This window comes from Anopheles maculipalpis, chromosome 2RL (genome assembly GCF_943734695.1).
Source record: "Anopheles maculipalpis chromosome 2RL, idAnoMacuDA_375_x, whole genome shotgun sequence".
Lineage (NCBI taxonomy): Eukaryota > Metazoa > Arthropoda > Insecta > Diptera > Culicidae > Anopheles > Anopheles maculipalpis.
Genome location: NC_064871.1, coordinates 23903002 through 23921678, shown reverse-complemented (window position 1 = coordinate 23921678; position 18677 = coordinate 23903002). Strand labels below are relative to the sequence as shown.

Sequence of the window (18677 nt, the reverse complement as noted above, 5' to 3'; positions counted from 1 at the left end):
AGCAATGAGTATTTGTCAACCTAACGCACCCAAAGCATCGGACCGCCGTTATGGAGCTTACGTAGGACGCATAGAATGCAGCCGCTGTTGTCAGCGAGGTTACCAACATTGATAAGGCCGCATGTCGAAGCGTGCTACCCATTATTTCTACCAACGTATCGGAACACGCACTCCGTGTCGCAGCTGCACTACCCTCGGAATTACACGACGAGGTCGATGGTACGATCGGTATAACGATACCAACCCCACACTTCATACGATCGGCGATCGTGCATTGCCATATTTTCAGAAAAATAAATGCATCATCAGCTCCAATGCCTGCCGGAAGAAGAAAAAACCAAAGGTAAGAAAATAAGCAATTTTGTTACAAAATGTTATCGTTATTGCACTCCCGCCAAGGATCGCCATGAACTTACCTACAACCACAATAACAGCGAGCAGGTTCATGAACGGGAAAAACGTAAGCTCGAATATGAAGGAGTAGATAAAATACGCAATTCCGAGGGAAAATGCAACCGCCACCACTGTCATTAGCGTAACAAACAGTGATCCGGTGTAGAGCCACATGCAGATTACGACAAATATGCCACCGAGCCCGATCAGCCAACCGTCACGCAGTAGGCACTCATCGAACAGTGCATTCTTAAGACCCATATCCATAGCAACAACCGATACGAGATCGTTGTTTAGATTACTGCTGATAGAAATGGGGACAAAACGATAAATTTAGTGTTTAGTGAAACTGGTTCATATTCTTGGATGTGTATGTTTTTTTTTAGCTCATTGAATGAATCTGAATCTCTATTCCAAAGAATCGTGAATCCTTCTAATCATGAATTTAATATTCACGAATCTTTTAAGATTTCTAAAAATTTACGAATCTCTAAAGAATCTTTTGGGAGTCGATTCTTGATTTGAATGACTCTTCAATTAAGATTCATATGAATGACTCTTCCTAATAGATTCATTAAGCACTACACTAGATAAGTAGCTAGTTGCGCTCGGCGTAGAAACGTTTACACTCACACTTGACTTAAGCTGTGGTAAAAATCCATCGATTTGATGCTTCTTGCGATCGGAAGAAATATCATCGTGGCGTTGAGAAATTCGGCTGACTCCTGAATTAAAGAAATAACAAAAAAAAAAAACGTACTATTAAATGCCAGCTTCAATTACCTTTTATCATCGCTATGCTTACATTTTGCCTGATAAAGTCCACATTAGCCAAGTAGTGCAGTATGTTGTACACGGCATTATGCTGCTTGCACTCGCTCGGTGCAATGCAGCTCGATCGTATGCAGTCGTTGCTTAGTTTCATGTTGTGGTAGTACTGAAAGCAATCGTACAGCAGCGTCTTCACCATGGCCACATCTTCCTCATTGAGCTCGAAGCAGGACGATTTGTTCGAAAGAAACGTTACATAGTTTACGATTGACCACGGCCGGCAGCAATCGTCCGATGTAAGTTCCCGCTGACAAATGTTACCGTAATGCTCGACTTTCACAATCTTCTGCTCAAGTTCGCATAGTGCCAAGAATGCGTTCAGTTCAAACATACTGTCGTTTAGGTTGTGATTTATCCGCTGTACCACGAGATGGGCATATTCTTTGTCTACAGGTAGCATTAGATAAATTCCATAATCAGATTGGTTTTTTTTTTCATTAGTGGTTCAGAGTGAAGCAGGATGGTGTGTACTTATAAACAGAATAGATCCCAAAAAAGGGTGGGGATAAAGGCCAGGATTAAATCGGCAGTGATATCCGTGACTTTAGAACACAAAATTTCTAATCGCGTATGGATGGCACTCCTGCCCCAACACCCTCAAAAAATCATACCATTTATAACAATTTTCATAGCTTTTACAAAACTTTTTTATAATTTATGTTTAGTAAGACTGATTAAGAAGTGAAAAATTAAATATAAAATGACAATGAAAGCCAATTAAGCTTTCAAGAAACACGTTTAAGCAAGTCATAGCATAAATAGCTTAACATGGCACACAGGCCCCAATTTCCGTTACTGTTGTACCACAAAACCATTTTACTCACTTGGTGATTCACAGAAGAATCCATCCGATGGTATGTGCATTTCGATCGGTTCCGGCGGTGGTTTTAGCTTACGCAGCGTATCCCATTTGGCCCGTTTCTTCTCCATCGTTTTGTTACCAATCTCTTCCGTGTAGTACGACTGGTTACGGCCGTACTCCCAAACTTCCTGCCTACCGCTCCGATGGGGCATTGTTTCATTATCGTACTCCTCGAAACTAATAATCTCCCCATTGGTCGCACTCTGGTTATGGTAAAGCTCCTTCAGCATGCGAATATTTTTGTTGTGCCCGTACTTTGTGTTGTGCTTTTTTTGTGCCACCGCTTCTCCATCGATCACAGCATTGGACGTTTTCTTTTTTGCTTTATTTTTTCGCCTTTTGCGGAATGCTTCTTCCCCGGGGACGCGTCGCGGCAGGAGATTGTTCGTACCGAGGGTAAGCTCTTTCGGATTGGCCACTAAGCGTCCGGCAGAACTTGTCTCTTCCAGCAAATTTCGCCATGCTGTCCAACGTTTGCCGATCGATGTACCTCGTGCTTCGAACCCCTGTAGCAAGAAAGCAAGTTAATTTAATCGTAGCATGCTTTGAGGAATGAATGCCAATGGTTTCGGCTTTGGTGAGAGGTGCGAATGCGCTTACCAGTGTCGGATCATCAAAGTCGGGTAGCTTCCGGGTGAACAGTGCGACAACGATGCAGGCCACGGAGAAAATGCCCACTGCCACCAGCACGAGCTGGGGACGACGGGCCAACAGTTTGTAATACCACTGCATGCTGCTTTCTGGTGCATCAATGCGCTCGCCACCGCACACAATGTCCTACTGGCTCGAGTGCCATGCGGGTTAGAGTAGGGGGGTAGGGTTGGGATGGTGCACAAGTGCATTCAAAACATGCTATTTACATTTCCATTACGCTGAATAGTGCGTACGCTACTACTGCTTACTCCAAAATAGTGTACAATCATCACTATTCACTAACACACACATACACCCAAACAGCAGGGAATCGTAGAGCGAAAAGGACCTCCCCCGGTGGTACACCTGTATGAGTGCGCAATTTTACGGTGCGATGCCTTTTTTTTTCTTTTTAAGTACGACGTTTTACAAGGCAGCCTTGCAGTGGGCAGTTTCTCGCCAATTTTATGTGCAATCCTCGTTTTCTACTAACCTGCAGAGACCTGCTTAGTGAACTACCAAAAACCTTCACTGCACAAAGTCGTGTACCAACAAGTTGGTGGTTCTGCTACTACCACTGCACGACGACGATACCAACCAGCACCGAAGGTTGGATACACATATTTTGTGGCTTATCCCATACACGCTTACATAATTTCACTCACTTGCTGTGCGTACCGTTGCAAGTGCTGGAATACCTAGTATTTGCGGCATACTTTACCACAAAACTAATTCCTAACCACGATGTAAAAGCTGAATTTCCCTCCGTAAAGTAGCAGCAGCAGCAGTGCCGACTGTGTGTGGTACGCGTTTTTTCTTCTTGCTTACATTCCTCTCTCTCACTCTCCCATAGTGCAAACCACCTCTTTCGCGCAACGTTTGACATTAGTTTACGGATTTGTTTACATTTTTTCATTCGTAAATACAGCAGCCCCGTACACAACTAAAGCATCGATCAATAGCGTGAAAATGCTGTTAGGTTGAAGAAATTGTTGCCAGAGCCAAGCAGTTTTCCCAGCATCTTCATGGGGACAGATCTGTACCGTTGTAGCTTTACGTGGCCGCGTGTAGAAGGCAGTATTGAGAAACAAATAACGCCACAAGTAGTCACCTCTTCCGAACCGGATTTGTAAGTAGCCTTTTGACAGTGGAGAATTGTACATTGTATAAGTACATTTGTCTTTCAGTATACCGTTGGAAGAACTGCTCGACCTGGAAATGTGCCTGATTTTATCCGGAACAGACGAACAGGAGGCCTGTGAAATGCGTCTCACCTTTGCCCCACTGTACCTGCCCCGGGCCGTTTCGCTGGTAGTTGAATGTCCGGTCATAGAATGTTACTACAGTCGGTTAAACGAGTACCACAGCACCTGCCACGGCGAGCTGGTGTACACACTGGAGGATGTTAAAGTGTTCCGGTTCGATATACGCATCGGCAAGGACATTGATGAACTGCAGTTGAAATTCATCTCGAATAAAGGCGAACCTCTCTGCCTGTACGGTACAAGGCTTTATCTGACACGCAACACCGATCCGCTGCGAACGATGATGGCAATGATGGGTGGAAGGAAAATTGATCCAGTCGCTGTGCAGAACCGTTTACAAGCGACTGATCTGTCTGAGAAGGCGGAAAAATGCAAACGTATGATACTAGGTTCGATGCTTTCGTCGGAACAGAACATTGTGAATAATAATGCCGTGCCGGAAGTGGCGACCAAACAGGAAACAGATGTACCACCGTCAGATAAGACTACTTTGCCGACGCTTTTCAGCAAGATGGAGCTACAGCCGGGTACCTTACCAATGGAAATGGTAATGAAACAGTATATAGATGCAAAATTTATCGAATTAAAACAGCTGCTGGATAATCGACTGTCTGCCCTGGAAGCCCGGCAAAATACTAAGTTAGATCGCATACTGACACTGTTGCAGGGAGGAGAAAGTGAATCGACCGCAAACGTAGAATAAATGTGTCTCGCCTGGGTGGGACGACATACACAGCGATGATAGCAAATTGAGCTATATATATATTTATTAAGTTGTGAGAAATTATGTGTAAATAACATTCAGTTCCATGGTGCAGAACATAATAGCTACTGAAAAGAGTAAAACCCTTTCTTCCTAAACAAATGTGAAGGTTTGTACAATCTGCTGCACCGAGAGCGCCCTTCTTTTCACATTCGGTGGGGGGCGATGGTATTTTTTTTAAATAAATACGACAACAGTTGCATTAGGAGACCTGTTTAGAACAATCAATGCCCTTTTTGGATTCACAACGATTGTGAAGCGTTTCAGGCTTTTTCTTCTGGTCTGTAAAAGGAAATAATTTAAGACATTAGATTTGTCCTTCCACTTCAGATGTATAATATCGCTTACGTGCTGCTGGCATCGAAGCAGTGCAATTGCTTGCGCCAAACACGAATCAATCCGTCCCAAGCGCGGCGACTGTATTTCAGATGTTTTTGCGGTGTCGAAGGATGCTCTTTGGTGCGTGCATTTCTGCAATGGGAAAAACACAAAAATGCATCAATCATCCCCGTACAACCTAAGAATCTTATCCGGGGGCGAGGGATCTTATCCCCAAGAGAGATACGCACTTGGGCACTTGCTTGACGTAGTTTTCGTATCCTAGCGTGTTCTTGCCATAATCAATCTGCTTCTGACGTCGCATCAGCACGGCCTCATCCGTTTCGAACTCGAGCTGCTTGCGACTGTTTTGACTAGACGTACCGGAGCTGGAACTCTCGCGCCGCAAACGCCAACTATTGCTACCATGATCATTTTCGTGCTTCTTACTCTTCTTCCATTGGCCACCACTGCTCTGCTGGCCGGGGTCAGCGGCCGGATCCATACCCGATACGTCTGCTTTCTCCTCAACCTCGTCGTTACTGCTCGATTCACCGGACAAGCGTCGCTTGAAGGGTGATTTTATGAGGTCATTTTGTACCAACTTTTCATACTTCTTTAAATTGGCTGAATCTGAATGGGGGAAAGGGAATGATTTCACTTATACTAGACAGTCGTATGTGATGCGGATTAAGTGCGACAAGCAATTGTGAGCGAATACTACCGGAACCACACCATAACCTCAATCATCATCACCATCAACGATTGGGCGATCTTTAGCGCAAGAACTTACCCAGAATATCGATCTCGATTTGTCGTCCATTAGAACCTTTGTACAGGACGGACATTTCATCTGTTAAATCGGCCGGCTGTTGGCTTTCCTTTAGTACCGGTGCAGCCTCCTATAGTTTGTTTGATGTACGGCGGATACCAGGACGATGTAAAAGAATCCCACCGAAAAAAAGAAGCGACAAAACGTTTCATGCACTGAATCGCAGTAGACGTAGAGAGACGTAGACAGCATATAGCAGCACGACGTCGTTCGCGTACTTCACTAACACACACAAAACCAGATGGAGCGTGTATACATACCGATGCAATTACGGCCGAATCTTGCATTTCGCAGTCCGATTGCAGCATCCTTGCTGCCTTTTCTTCCTCCTCCGGTGTTGGTTCGTACCAACTATCGGAGAAATCAATCGCACTACTAAAATTTTTGTGCTGCACCATTCTTGTGGAAGACATAGCGATTCAATGTAATTCTACGAGCACAATCTGAACAAATAAATCTTCAGCAAAGCTGATTCGTCGTCTACCCTTTGGAAAAGGTAGTTTAACAAAACAACACAAAATCGATAGCATAAAACGAATTGCAGCTGCTGCTGGTCATTTAGTTTTTAAATCGCACTATTTTTATTCTCTGAATGCATAGATGTTTGTATGCAATCTTCGTTTTCACTGCATAGAATCAAATTTAATGCAAAGTTCGGTACGAATTAGAAGCTACGCTTATTTTCTGTGGTCTCGATTCAAGATAAAACTAACTTTACGTGTGTGAGGCACGAAGTCAAGTCAGATTCAGTGAACAAAACACAAGCTTACAGCGGAAATACGGGCGCGCGGGAAAACAATTCCCGCTTCTGGACGGAAGAATCAGGTTGGATATTTTTTTATTACACGTCACAAACCACTCATACGATATGATGACAGTTGTTAGCAATACAAATTAAGTTTTTCCGCTAGATTATTTGAATGAGAACGTTTAAATAAATAAAATACGCAGAAAAGGTGCTTTTACGCAACGTAAATTTGATCTGGGCTAGGTTTTGTTACTATTCGTAGAACTGAGATGAAAACAGCGGAAGTTGTTTTGGACCAATCTGTCGACAAAGGCTCCAGCAAGAAATTGCATGTTGGGAACATTGTGGTGGCGTTTTTGGAGTAATAACATAGTTTTGAAAATACTAAATTGCATGTAAAAACGCTATTTTCACGAAAAAATCTTGTTTAAAAAACGATTTTGATTGTCCTGTGAAAAGTTTAGCTATAGTGATAGATGCGCAACCGTCACCACCAGAGAAAAAACTATTTCTTAATTACGAAAGCGTGTCAATGTCAGCTGAAGCGTTTACATGAGCTGCAGCCAAGAATAACAATACGCACAGACGGTTGTTGTGTGAGTTTATGTGTGTGGAAAGGAAGATTAAGCAAAGAAAGGGGGAGGAAATTGATTGTTTGCGTTGGCAGGTGAGGGCGGATAGCAGGATAAATAGAACGCATCCAAGCGCTCAAGAGCCGATAGATTGCACAGCAAACGCAATACCGAGCTGCATCCCTTGGGAGTGAGCTGTAAATGACGTAAATAATGTGCTCTGGTTGCCAGCCGCCAGCCTACTTGGACGAAACGATCTAATCGCGAACGCGAAACCCAAAGTGCGTAGAGGAAGGAAAGTGCAAAGATGAATCTGGTTGATTGCAACCCGTACGGCAATGGGTTGCTGTATGCGGGCTTTAATCAGGATCAGGGTAAGTGAGAAATGCACCGAATGCTGCAAAACAGTGTGTCATCACAGTACTCGTATCACCGCGTCTATTTCCGTCCACCGCCACCCACAGGTTGTTTCGCCTGTGCCACTGACAATGGCTTCCGTGTGTACAACAGTGACCCGCTCAAGGAGAAGGAGCGACAAATTTTCCCCGATGGTGGTGTCGCCTACGTTGAGATGCTGTTCCGCTGCAACTACCTGGCCCTGGTCGGTGGAGGTTTGCGACCACTCTATCCACCAAACAAAGTGCTCGTTTGGGACGATCTGAAGAAAGCACCGGCGATTTCGCTCGATTTCAATGCTCCGGTCAAAGGGGTGCGGCTTCGGAGGGACCGCATCGTTGTAGTGCTGGAAGGAATCATCAAAGTGTACGCCTTCACACAGACACCAACGCAGCTGCATGTGTTTGAAACCGCCAAAAACCCGCAGGGTCTGTGTGTGCTCTGTCCGAACAGCACCAAATCGTTGCTCGCTTTTCCCGGTCGGCGTACCGGGCACGTGCAGATCGTTGATCTGGCCAACACGGAAAAGGCACCACACGAAATCATTGCGCACGAAACGGCCATCAGCTGCATCGCGCTGAACCTGCAGGGTACACGGTTGGCAACGGCAAGCGATCGGGGAACGCTGATTCGCATATTTGACACGTCCAGTGGGGCAAAGGTGGCCGAATTGAGACGAGGCTCGAATCAGGCAAAAATTTACTGCATTAACTTTAATCATCAATCGACGTCCGTGGTGGTGTCGTCGGATCATGGTACGATCCATGTGTTTAATCTGGAGGAACCCACCAAGGGACGTGATGGAAATTCTTCGGGTGGCGGTGGCGGTGGTGTTGGTGGTTCTAGTTTGCTGACGCGCTACTTCACCAGCCAGTGGTCATTTTGCAAATTTTCCATCCCACAAGGACCACCGTGCATCTGTGCTTTCGGATCTGAGAACAATTCAGTAATTGGTAAGTGTGGTGAGCGTGGCTTATGTCCCCTTGTGTTCTAATCTTTTCCCTTTCTTTCCCAAGTGATATGTGCGGATGGACATTATTACAAGTTTGTCTACAACAGCAAGGGCGAATGTTCGCGGGAAGTTTGTACGCAGTTTCTCGAAATGTCTGACGATCAGACGTAAGAGTGGCGTTGCCAAACGGAACGCTGGATACCAAGGAGTTTATAAAACACTACTAAACGGCGAAAGAGCTGACGAAACAAAAGGAAACTATATAATGTATGTGTGTTAGGCACGGATAAGATTCTCTTGAAAAGCCAGCTGGAAAGAAAAGGGGAAATAACAGCCGGCTGAAAGTTAATGGCGCAGGAATGAAGTGAGCGAAGTATTGAGGGAAATTGCAAAACAAGGTCGTATTTCCTGCAGGTCTATTTAATAGCGACGAATATGTACTACCCTGAAGTAACAGGCTACGCTAAGTAAATTAAATACATTTACACACGTCTTTTGATTCATCCGATAGTTGCATGCTGCATGTACGCGATTGATTGATCGTTGCAAAAGAAATATTTTCTCTTTATAATTTATCAGTACCGGTCGTGCATGACGTCATGGGCTATATTTGGAATGCTTCGCAGCAGATACCCAACTGTTTGACGTGCGTATTTGTAAAAAAATGTTATGTTCATGTATCGGTTACAACAATACCGCCCGTTACAAGTGTTATTCCCTACTGGCTATTGATGTGGTTTTATTTTCATGGATCTGGTATGATAATTGTAGCAAAGAGAGAAAGATTATTGTTTTGCAAACAACTTTGTTCTGTTGAAAGCATTCGAAAAATAGTTTTATTTTGAAATAAAGTAAAATTAATTTGACAAATTCATGGCGAATAAATTGAATTGACAAAAATTGATGTTCGGGGAACACTTTCGGAACAGTTTCGATGAATGCAAGGAGGCTTTTTAAGCCAAAATGTTGTTTTTGTTGTTAGTGTTGTCTAGCAGATGGTATCGTCAACTAGTTCAAAACCAAATTTATCGAATTACATAATTCTTTCAATTACTGTATCTAATTTAGCGGCGTCATGTTTCAACCGTCGAATTGAATATATTTTTGACATTTAGATCTCCCATTGTTCTCATACCCGGATAGTAAATTTGACAGCAAATCAAAACATTTCGTGTGTTTATTGAAATAAATAATTTTGAAAAAAATATTTTGAAGTTTTTTGCATTCATTGCGATATTTTTTCTTAATTTTAAAAAGCTTGGGCATAAAATGATGAATTAGGGTTCCGCTGGACCAATGGGAAAAGAGTTGGCTTCTTAATGGCCATAAAGGACTATGGGATGAGTCGCTGGTCACAAACGAGACACACGGTGACAGCATAGAACGACAAACACAATCATTTTCGTATTATGACTGGACGCGAGTGTGTCGTGCTCGGGTCACGAAAGTTAGTGAGGTTTTGTGCAAGTTAAACTTAACAAAACAAACATCAACCACGATGTTTGTTCACTTTAGTGTTTTGCTGCGCTGAACTTCGGAAACAAATGTACAATTCTTCCCTCTACCGTATTGTGTGTCCCGCAAAGAGTGCAGTTGAAGTGCGCGAGAAAGCTCGTGGTAAAATTTAAACCCAACCCAACGTATGTTCTACCAGGTAGTGTGGTGCTTTCCATATTCTAATTGGATTACGGAAGTACGGAGGTGACTGGATCCTTCTCACACCTGTTTATGTTGGATTTGTTTAGTGCACGAAAGTAAGCAATTCGGGGCCATATCGATACCATTTCGACGTGGTCAGTTGGCAGGATTGAGGATCGCGGAAAATCGACTTCAAACCCCCCCCCCCCCCCCCCCCCTTCCGACCTCATTCCTTGCTGGCGATCGCTGGCGAGAATGAATGGTTCGAAAGCACAGGGAGGAAAAGTCCAGAAGAAACTACGGCCACCATTGCGGGATCTTGTCGCCGACGCTTTTCCATGTCCGATCGATGAATGATCGAGCCGTGCCGCGAAGTAGCGGAAGAGAAGATCCCGGAGCGGGACCACTATTGTGCGGTGTCTGTACTTGTCCACGCGTGCGTGTGTATATGAATGTGCGTGCGTCACGAGCGCGTGTGTATGTGTAGGTGAATGTATAGAAAGCTGAAGGAGGTAACGCGAGCATAAGAAACGCCAAGAAAAGAAGTGTGTGAAGGTGCATCAAGAGTAGCCAAACAACAGCCCACAGAGCAGCAGCGTCTCCCCACGGGCGTATGAGTGAGAAAGCGGGTGTATGTGTTTGCCTGTGCAAGAAAAGGATAAAAAAGGGAAGCGAAAAGTAGCAGCCACAAAGCTGGTTTCACCTGGGGTGGATGGAACGGGTGGTAAAGAAGTTTTGACCTGGCTGCTTAGATTGGTCGGTGTGTGTGCGAGTGTTTGTGGTGTTCCTCTTGCATACGGCGCGCGGTGAGTGTGTGTATATGCGCTGGTCAAGAAAAGCAGCCCAGAAGAAAGAGGCAATTCAGGGTTTGTTTGCCAGTGCGCATTGAAGTCGCCGTGGTCGTTCTTGATTGCCACAGTGTTCGTGTGTGTGTGTGCGTGTTGAGCAGAAATAAAGCAAAAGTGGAGATCCAGTGAACGAAAAGCGGGACCCCACCCACCAGTTCCCACCCTCTGTGTTGGGGTGTGTGTGTCTCCTAGCAACGTTCTTAGGCGGTGGGGTGTTTGAGTGTCGGTGGATGGTTTTTTGTGCTGGTACGCGAAATTATATCGCTAAAAGGGAGAAAACGTACCAACACACCGTGCCAGCCTACCGGTGGACGGTGGATATAGCCCACGCTTGCGTTTTTCGGTGCAGCAGCAGCAGACGCAAGGCACATATTGGGGGGGATATTGCTTCTGAACCACCCCACACCCCATCGTGTTCCACCGTGTCAAGGGTCGTGTGAGGGTTGTCGTGAGTTTCAGCTCCTACCCCTCCATCCGACCCAATAAGAAGCCCTGCCGGAAAGTGGACTGTGTGACGTGTGCAGCAGAAGTAGCTGAAAGAAGAGCTTCAAACGGGCAGAAGGAAACCGGAATAAGTGCGACGTACTAGGGGAGAGGGGGAGGAGTAGAGCGACAGAAGCGGAAGAAAACATCGATCGGACAGCACCAACATATATACCCAAGACCGAGCGGACGCGAAAAACGGGCATAAAGAATCTACTTTGAATGAACGGCGGCCCCCGAATTGCCCAGAGCGTTCGTCGCCATTAGCAACGTTCCGAGTGTAGCCACCAAAGCGAAAAAGGTTGAAAAGGAAAGGGAGCTGCAGCCAACTTGGCGAAATAAAATCATACTACTAGGGCGAACGAGCGAAAAATCGAAGCGGCGATCGACAACATGTTGCGCTTCTTGAGCCGTCGCAAAGGGCGCAATGCTGCCGCCGACACGGTCGACAGCCAGATCAAGTCGCAGCGCATCCCGACGAACAAGAATTTGATCCCGTGTCGCGTGATACTGCTGGACAATACGGATCTTTCGGTGGATCTTACGGTAAGTGGTGTGGACATATTTTCAGCAAACTGTCCCGCATACCAACATCGAATAGGGGTGGAGCAGGAATTGCAAACATTTGTCTGGCCGTTGTCTACGGTTGTCGGCGGGCGTATCGTGCCTCTGCCCTTCATTAGCTGCGCGTTTTTGGTCGCTTTTGGGCTCTGTGTTTGGGTAAATACGTTCGATAAGATAAGAGGGGTTGCAAGCAAGTTGTTAGTTCTGCTGCAGGTTTGTCATCGCAACACGTTGGCCGCGTACACACGCGACGGAAGCGACCAGTGGAAGCTAAAGTAAAATATTTGTTTTTAATCACTCGCCTTTGACGACGAGTCGGAAGCTAAAATGTTTGAAGGGTGTTCTTTAGGCACTTTCCTTGATTTGTATCGATTGTTGGTAGAATTTGAAAAGCTGGAAACTGTTTCCGGGATTGAGCACTTTAAATGTTTGATCGAATAGCTCTCTGTATCAGACCGATTAAGCATTGCAAAGTTATCGATAACATCTGAATGATATGGCGAATAATTATTTTTGTTTGTATTTGTGTGTTGCTTGTGCTATTGATGTTCAGATAACTTAGATTTATGTGATTAAGTGTAAAATGTGCATCAAAATATTCGAAAATATAGGAACTTGTAATTAATGGACGGTTGGTAAGGGCGACAGTAAATGGCCGGTATGACGTAGCAGACCGTGCATCCAAAAAGAAAATAAATATTTAGGAATTAAACAGGATTTTTTTTTGAGATTTTATATGTAATCGGATGTATACTTAATGACTGATTGACTGAGTTATTTACAGTTCATGCTCTGTATTAATGACTTGTGAAGATGGGAAATTAATTCCATCATAACAAAGTATGCCAAATGTACCGCCCTTACAATGCGATTAGTATATGTGGTAGCACCCTTACAATGAGGGCCCGATGGTGTAGGTGACAGCGGCGCCGGTCTTCAAACGGCAGGACCCGGGGTTCAACTCCCATCCGGAACGTCCCCCCGTAGTGAGGACTGACTATCCAACCACGTGGTATCGGAATTTCTAGTAGCCATTCGATGGCCGGCGTGTGCTATAGAAGGTCGTTAAGCCAAGAAGAAGAATAGCGAGAAAAAAATATGAAGTCAAAAATAAATGTTAGTCTGACCCATGAAATAGTATTTGCCAGCAGCACTGTGAATGTCTTCGTGTGAAAGTCTTTAAACATAATTGCTTGGCAAACACAATACCCGCATCCATAGTCTAGACATGTTACAGAAGTCCCCGATATTGGTCACGGTCTGTGGTGTGCATCGAATCCGATGTCTCAGGATTTTTAGCGGACGCATCCACTAAAAGCGCTAAAAAGTCTTTAATGTTGCACGGTGCGATTCTGATGACATGTCTAGGCCACCGGAGCGTGGCGAAATGAGATGATGAGATCATAGTATTGCTCATATGGCTCCTTATTCTGAATGCTCCTTCATTATCTTTCCACACGTACGGAGCAAAAGATTCATCAGAGTATCTTCAATTTAGGAGTGAATCCATTCGAGTAACTGAGTTTTTTCTCAAATGGTTTTTTTTTAATTAGGCCAAATAAAGGTCAACACCTTTGACGCAATCCCCTTCCGATGCAATGCACCACCACGATGATGCTGGGTTTTCTTTTGGTTCCGTCGTCGCTGCGGCTTCTATCTCCTCGATAGTGTCAACACGGTGTCCCCGAAGCGGCCGTTTTAGTTTGTTGAACAGCCAGAATTCGGCTGTTGGCCAATACTGGTGAATACGGGGGTTGGGGAGCAATATGGGTGCCAGTTGTTGCGACAAACTTCCTCAAAATGATGGCCGTATGGGAGGGCGCATTATCGTGGTGCAAAAACCAGCGGTTGTTTTTCCACAAATCTGTTGAACGAGGCTTTGGAAATCCCAACACTTTCCGAAAGGTCAACCGACGACTGTTGACCACGAAATCCTTGATTTGGACGACGTGGGCGTCGTCGGTCATGGTGGATGGTCTCCCCGGATGGTCCTCGTCTTTGTTCTTCTCACGGCCATTCTTGAAATCACTGTACCATTTGTACACATTTTTCTTCGATATAGATTCTTCCCCGAAGGCTTTTTGTAACATCTGCAATTTTTTCGCAGCGCTTATTTCATTGCGCAAACAGAAAATTTGATACATGCGCGCCGGGCATGGTCAATAACACTTGGCGCCGCTCCGAAAATAAATTGTCACTCGTAGCCGGGTTGATGTAGTGACTCGAAACGTGGCAGAACTGTCAAAAACATACATATTGACCAACGAAAAATAAAAACAAGGGACTTCTTCTGGCGTGCGAAATTTGACATCCAATGTCATCTTACTTTTCGGACACTGTAGTATATGGCCAGACAGCATCTTTGCGCGTATCTCAATATCCATGTTGTTATCGGTACACATTTATGGTGGTTTCACCGTCGTTTTGGGTTTTGTCTCCTGTCTCCAATATTGTACATGTTGTCTTCTGCCGTCTGGTTCAAGATTGGTAGCAATAATTAGATCTGCATGATGAAGGATACGATAAACCATTACAACTGAAGGAAAACTTGAGGATGGGATTTAACTCGAATTTTAGAACGGATGAAAGAGTGTTTCCAAGTGCGGTTACTGCCTTCATACGGCAGGATTTGAGGGTAATGTGGACTGCCTATACAACTTCTTTTCATGATTTCTTTTCAGACAAGAGTAAAAAGCAAAAGAAGACATTAAACAAATCTATTGAAGTGTTTATTGCTTGCTCCCTCTATTAATTAAGTTATGTTTTCATCGTGAAACATTACAATGATCGGCCTTTAGACTATGATTTTAAAAGATCTTTCTATTTATATCGCGTTGTGTATCTTGAATCAATACAACTGTTGAGAATTATAATAAGCGGGCACCATATGCTGCAAACGAAAACAAAGTTACCTTAACTCCTTCAATTAACGAAGCGCTTTAAATGTCGGTCAAGTGCCAAGAGCGCTCGTTGCATTTGGAGGGCGCAAATTAGGGCACACACGATCATTTGTTCTCATCGACCGACCATAATGGGAACGGGTGGGGGAGGAAGCCGACAGATCACAGCATAATGTTGGCATGTAAGCATGATCGCGTACCACCGACGTGTCCTGCATGATTTAACCTCAAAAGAGTAAGTTTAACGAAATGTTAGCAGGCTTGTAAAATGCGTTTGCCCGCACGCACACCACCGCACGCGTGGTAACATCTTGCTAACGGAAGTTGCTGCAGAGCTTTTTCCGTGTTATCCACGAAAGCGGCCGTGTGTTTTAGGGTGAATTTAAGTGTACGGTTCATTTTCCTTCCGATGCGCAATTGAAAAAGTTTCCTATGCGAATCATTTATGCGGCTTGATTAAGGGTGTCATTAGCACGAAGGCGGCCATCAGCTATCGATGATGGTTCATTTAGAAGCGTCCTTTAAAGCGTTGTCGCCACGAGGCCATGCTATTGAGCTAACAGAACCCATTGGTGATAATATGCCCCTCGTGCATTAAGGTACTTCAAACCTTGACGATAGAGTTTGTGGAGAGAGAGAGAGAGAGTGAGTTGGGAGAGAATGGTTCGATGGCACGGAATGCAAACAGTAGTTGCATTCGCTTGAGTGTCGATGCAGTTTATCACCGGCTGGAATGCCAAGGTGTGCGCCCCGGTGGGTGGTAGAACTCGATATGCGTTGTGTGTAGCAACACGGGCAACAAACTGTGACAATGGTTGTTTTTTTTTTTATTCACTTACAGCTGTCCAAATAATTAGCAATATCTCTTATACCCGTGCTGTCCTATCAATGTTGCCTTATGAATAGATTGGCAGCATGAAGGTAAGTTTGTGCTGCACACAACCAAAGTGAATCGAAAAGTCACTGTCCCACTTACAGTACCCAACCCCCAGGCAAGGGTTTGTAAAGTTACGCATTCCTCAAGGCAGAAGAATTCTTTCCACGAACCGCAACGTCTCGCAGATGACGTCGGTTTTGTGAGCGGGTTCGTCGCCATCGTCGTTGAAATCTTTTTCGTTCTGGTTCTGTGTTGCGTTGTGGCTTTTTGATGCCGTTGTCGACACCGTCACAAACACGCGCACGCATCAATGCCAAACCTTTTACGGCGAGGAAGAACGGTACGAGCCTTTGATTAGCATACCCGTGGCATTAGAAACACTGGCAGCTGTGACGGAGCAGGCAGCACGAAGCAACGCCAGGGTATGATGCTGTCTGAAGGTAGGCATTTTTTTGTTTTTATTTGGAAAGGAGAGGAGCGTTTCTTAGCTTCAATGGAACAGTGAATCCTTTTACGCAGTTTAGGTCGAGATTTGAAACCAGTCACAGGGCGTTCACAACTACCGACAGAAGAGGAATACATTTTTTTGTGTGAACAGCTGTTGGGGCTCGCCGCTCCGACTGCTCCTCACGCCTTTCTTGTGTGGGATTAAGTTTCAGATCTCCTCTCTTAATTATACACCTTCCAGCAAACGCGCAATCCATTCATTTCCTCCTATTCCACAAGCACAGGTTGTGACATTCATTCGGCTCCATCCTCTATACCTGTGTGTGACAACAACCCATCCGGTGGCATCACTCACCATCAAACAATCAAATCACACGGCAAACCCCCGTTAGCGAGGCCCTTTTTTTAAGTCACTCCTCGCGTTCCACCTCCGTCTACACGCAAGTACCATCGTGTTAGTATCGTGTGAGCTCCGGAGTGGTGTGTTTTGGGGTTACTTCGGATCGTGTTTGAGTATGTTACGCAGAAACTGCTGCTCAAAATTCCCATTCCAGGCGACGCGTGTCACCATCATCATCTCCCGCATTGATTGTCATCAGCTAGGGAGGAACTCACGCAAAAGGGCCCCACACTGGAGCCGGGAGCTTGTTGCGCATGTGTGCGCGCATCTGCAGCCGGAATTGGGATTAAATTCCTATTTTCTCATCCGCACCTTTTCCTGCCAACCAAAAATTCAACCACTCTCAGCATTGATGGGTACAACAATCGAACATCTAGCGCTGGTGAGGCTTTCCATCGTGAAGTTTGCGCCACTTTACTTACACCTCTTCACCTACCCCTTTTAACCATGGGGCCGGGAATGAGAAAATGGTGGAAAACCGAACCAAAGTTTGAAAGAGTGTGGAAGAGAGCTTGGCTTTTCAAGGAAGTAAGCGATACATCTTCGCATAGAGAGACACACGGCCGTACCGGGCGTTTTTCTATCTTTCCCCCCTGGTAGCGTAATTCGTTCATCTTCCGGCCAAAACGCTGGCTGATTTTGTGGAACAACCGTGCCCCGGGAGGGCGGGGAGCTCAGTACGTCGATTGTGAGAATAATAACAGTTTAATTGCCAGTGTTTGTTGGTTTATTAAAATCTCAAACCTCATTTTCTTCCCTCCCCGTTGATTCTTCTGTTCCTCCAGAGCACACACACACACACACACACACACACACACACACACACACACACACACACACACACACACACACACACACACACACACACACACACACACACACACACACACACACACACACACACACACACACACACACACACACACACACACACACACACACACACACACACACACACACACACACACACACACACACACACACACACACACACACACACACACACACACACACACACACACACACACACACACACACACACACACACACACACACACACACACACACACACACACACACACACACACACACACAGATAGTTTGCTGAGATTCCCTTCTGAAAGAGGCCTACACACAGGGAGGGTTTTTTCCCCAACTCCGTTGTACGGGGGTTTCACTTCCTACGTGGATCAGTTCCCTGTAGCAGCATTTCCCATAAGGGCACAATCATGTTCGTTGCCGTCTGGCGGGTGGTTTGTTTGTTTGTTTTGTGCTCGCTCCTATTAAGAGAAGGTTTGGGGGCTGTTGGTTGGTTGCTTTTGCTGTTTCTATCATATGTTTTCTCTCCTACATTTCGCTTCGTGGGCAACCCGTCGTCGTTAACATTCTTCTCAAGGTGACTTCTAGATACAGTCCGCATTTCTATGTCTTCTGGCCTACGAAAGGCAAGAAGAAATGATCTAACACCGCTAAACGGTTCGCCCGGCTGCGTCCCGTTTGGTGATGTTCTTTTTTTTTTGGACGTTGCGATAAGAGTGAAACGATACGCGTGTAAAGCTGGTTTTGGTTGCTTGCGGATGGTTTTTTTTTTTTGTTTTGGAGAATTGGTCCCATTTTTTGTTGGTTTTATTCGGGAATGTTTGAACAGCTTAATCTCGTGTGTTGCGTTTTTTTCGTTCGTTATATCTTCGAGCTTACACTTCACCTATATGTAACAGAGTAAAAGTGTGCAATATCAAATGAAATGAGTGCATACTTCCATTAAAGTTGGCTGTTTATTCGTAACATTATTTAATTTTTAATTTTTTCACTGACTGTATTGCAATAAGATTTTTTTTTTCGGATTTACAAGAGTAGCAACAATACTTTGTGTATTTTTCATTCGAATATTCCTAGTCCTAGCACTCCACTGAGCTGTTTACAGTATTGTGTATAACGTCTGTTACTCAAGAGGC

At 44.9% G+C, this 18677-nt stretch overlaps 7 protein-coding genes across 9 annotated transcripts in view; 5 read left to right on the top strand and 2 right to left on the bottom strand.

Annotated features, from left to right (window-relative positions):
- Positions 1-18677, bottom strand: part of LOC126556783 (protein dispatched) — a 383943-nt gene that overhangs the window by 2332 nt on the left and 362934 nt on the right. Inside the window, exons 2-7 of the mRNA XM_050212269.1 lie at positions 2687-2819; positions 2049-2592; positions 1199-1611; positions 1027-1118; positions 417-694; positions 30-318 (exon numbers count right to left, since the gene is read on the bottom strand). Coding sequence (XP_050068226.1) covers positions 30-318; positions 417-694; positions 1027-1118; positions 1199-1611; positions 2049-2592; positions 2687-2818 — 1748 coding nt within the window. The 5' untranslated portion in view covers position 2819. The remainder of the gene's footprint in view (positions 1-29; positions 319-416; positions 695-1026; positions 1119-1198; positions 1612-2048; positions 2593-2686; positions 2820-18677) is intronic.
- Positions 1-18677, top strand: part of LOC126565588 (transmembrane protease serine 9-like) — a 307009-nt gene that overhangs the window by 62658 nt on the left and 225674 nt on the right. The window lies entirely within an intron of this gene.
- LOC126559071 (RNA-binding protein pno1) overlaps positions 1-18677 on the top strand; it is a 454598-nt gene that overhangs the window by 222079 nt on the left and 213842 nt on the right. The window lies entirely within an intron of this gene.
- Positions 3745-4696, top strand: LOC126558679 (uncharacterized). The gene is made up of 2 exons (XM_050214729.1): positions 3745-3848; positions 3907-4696. The coding sequence occupies exons 1-2, from the start codon at positions 3745-3747 to the stop codon at positions 4685-4687; spliced, it is 885 nt and encodes a 294-aa protein (XP_050070686.1). The 3' UTR covers positions 4688-4696.
- On the bottom strand, positions 5011-6310 carry LOC126558881 (histone RNA hairpin-binding protein). The gene is made up of 5 exons (XM_050214961.1): positions 6158-6310; positions 5859-5967; positions 5317-5698; positions 5096-5218; positions 5011-5029 (listed from the first exon to the last, which is right to left on the bottom strand). The coding sequence occupies exons 1-5, from the start codon at positions 6308-6310 to the stop codon at positions 5011-5013; spliced, it is 786 nt and encodes a 261-aa protein (XP_050070918.1).
- On the top strand, positions 7463-8781 carry LOC126558437 (WD repeat domain phosphoinositide-interacting protein 3). The gene is made up of 3 exons (XM_050214455.1): positions 7463-7591; positions 7682-8566; positions 8630-8781. The coding sequence occupies exons 1-3, from the start codon at positions 7525-7527 to the stop codon at positions 8734-8736; spliced, it is 1059 nt and encodes a 352-aa protein (XP_050070412.1). The 5' UTR covers positions 7463-7524; the 3' UTR covers positions 8737-8781.
- Positions 11921-18677, top strand: part of LOC126557230 (band 4.1-like protein 5) — a 252065-nt gene continuing 245308 nt past the window's right edge. For all 3 annotated transcript variants that reach the window (XM_050212935.1, XM_050212937.1, XM_050212936.1), the window contains exon 1: positions 11921-12080. In XM_050212935.1, coding sequence (XP_050068892.1) covers positions 11928-12080 — 153 coding nt within the window. In that variant the 5' untranslated portion in view covers positions 11921-11927. The remainder of the gene's footprint in view (positions 12081-18677) is intronic.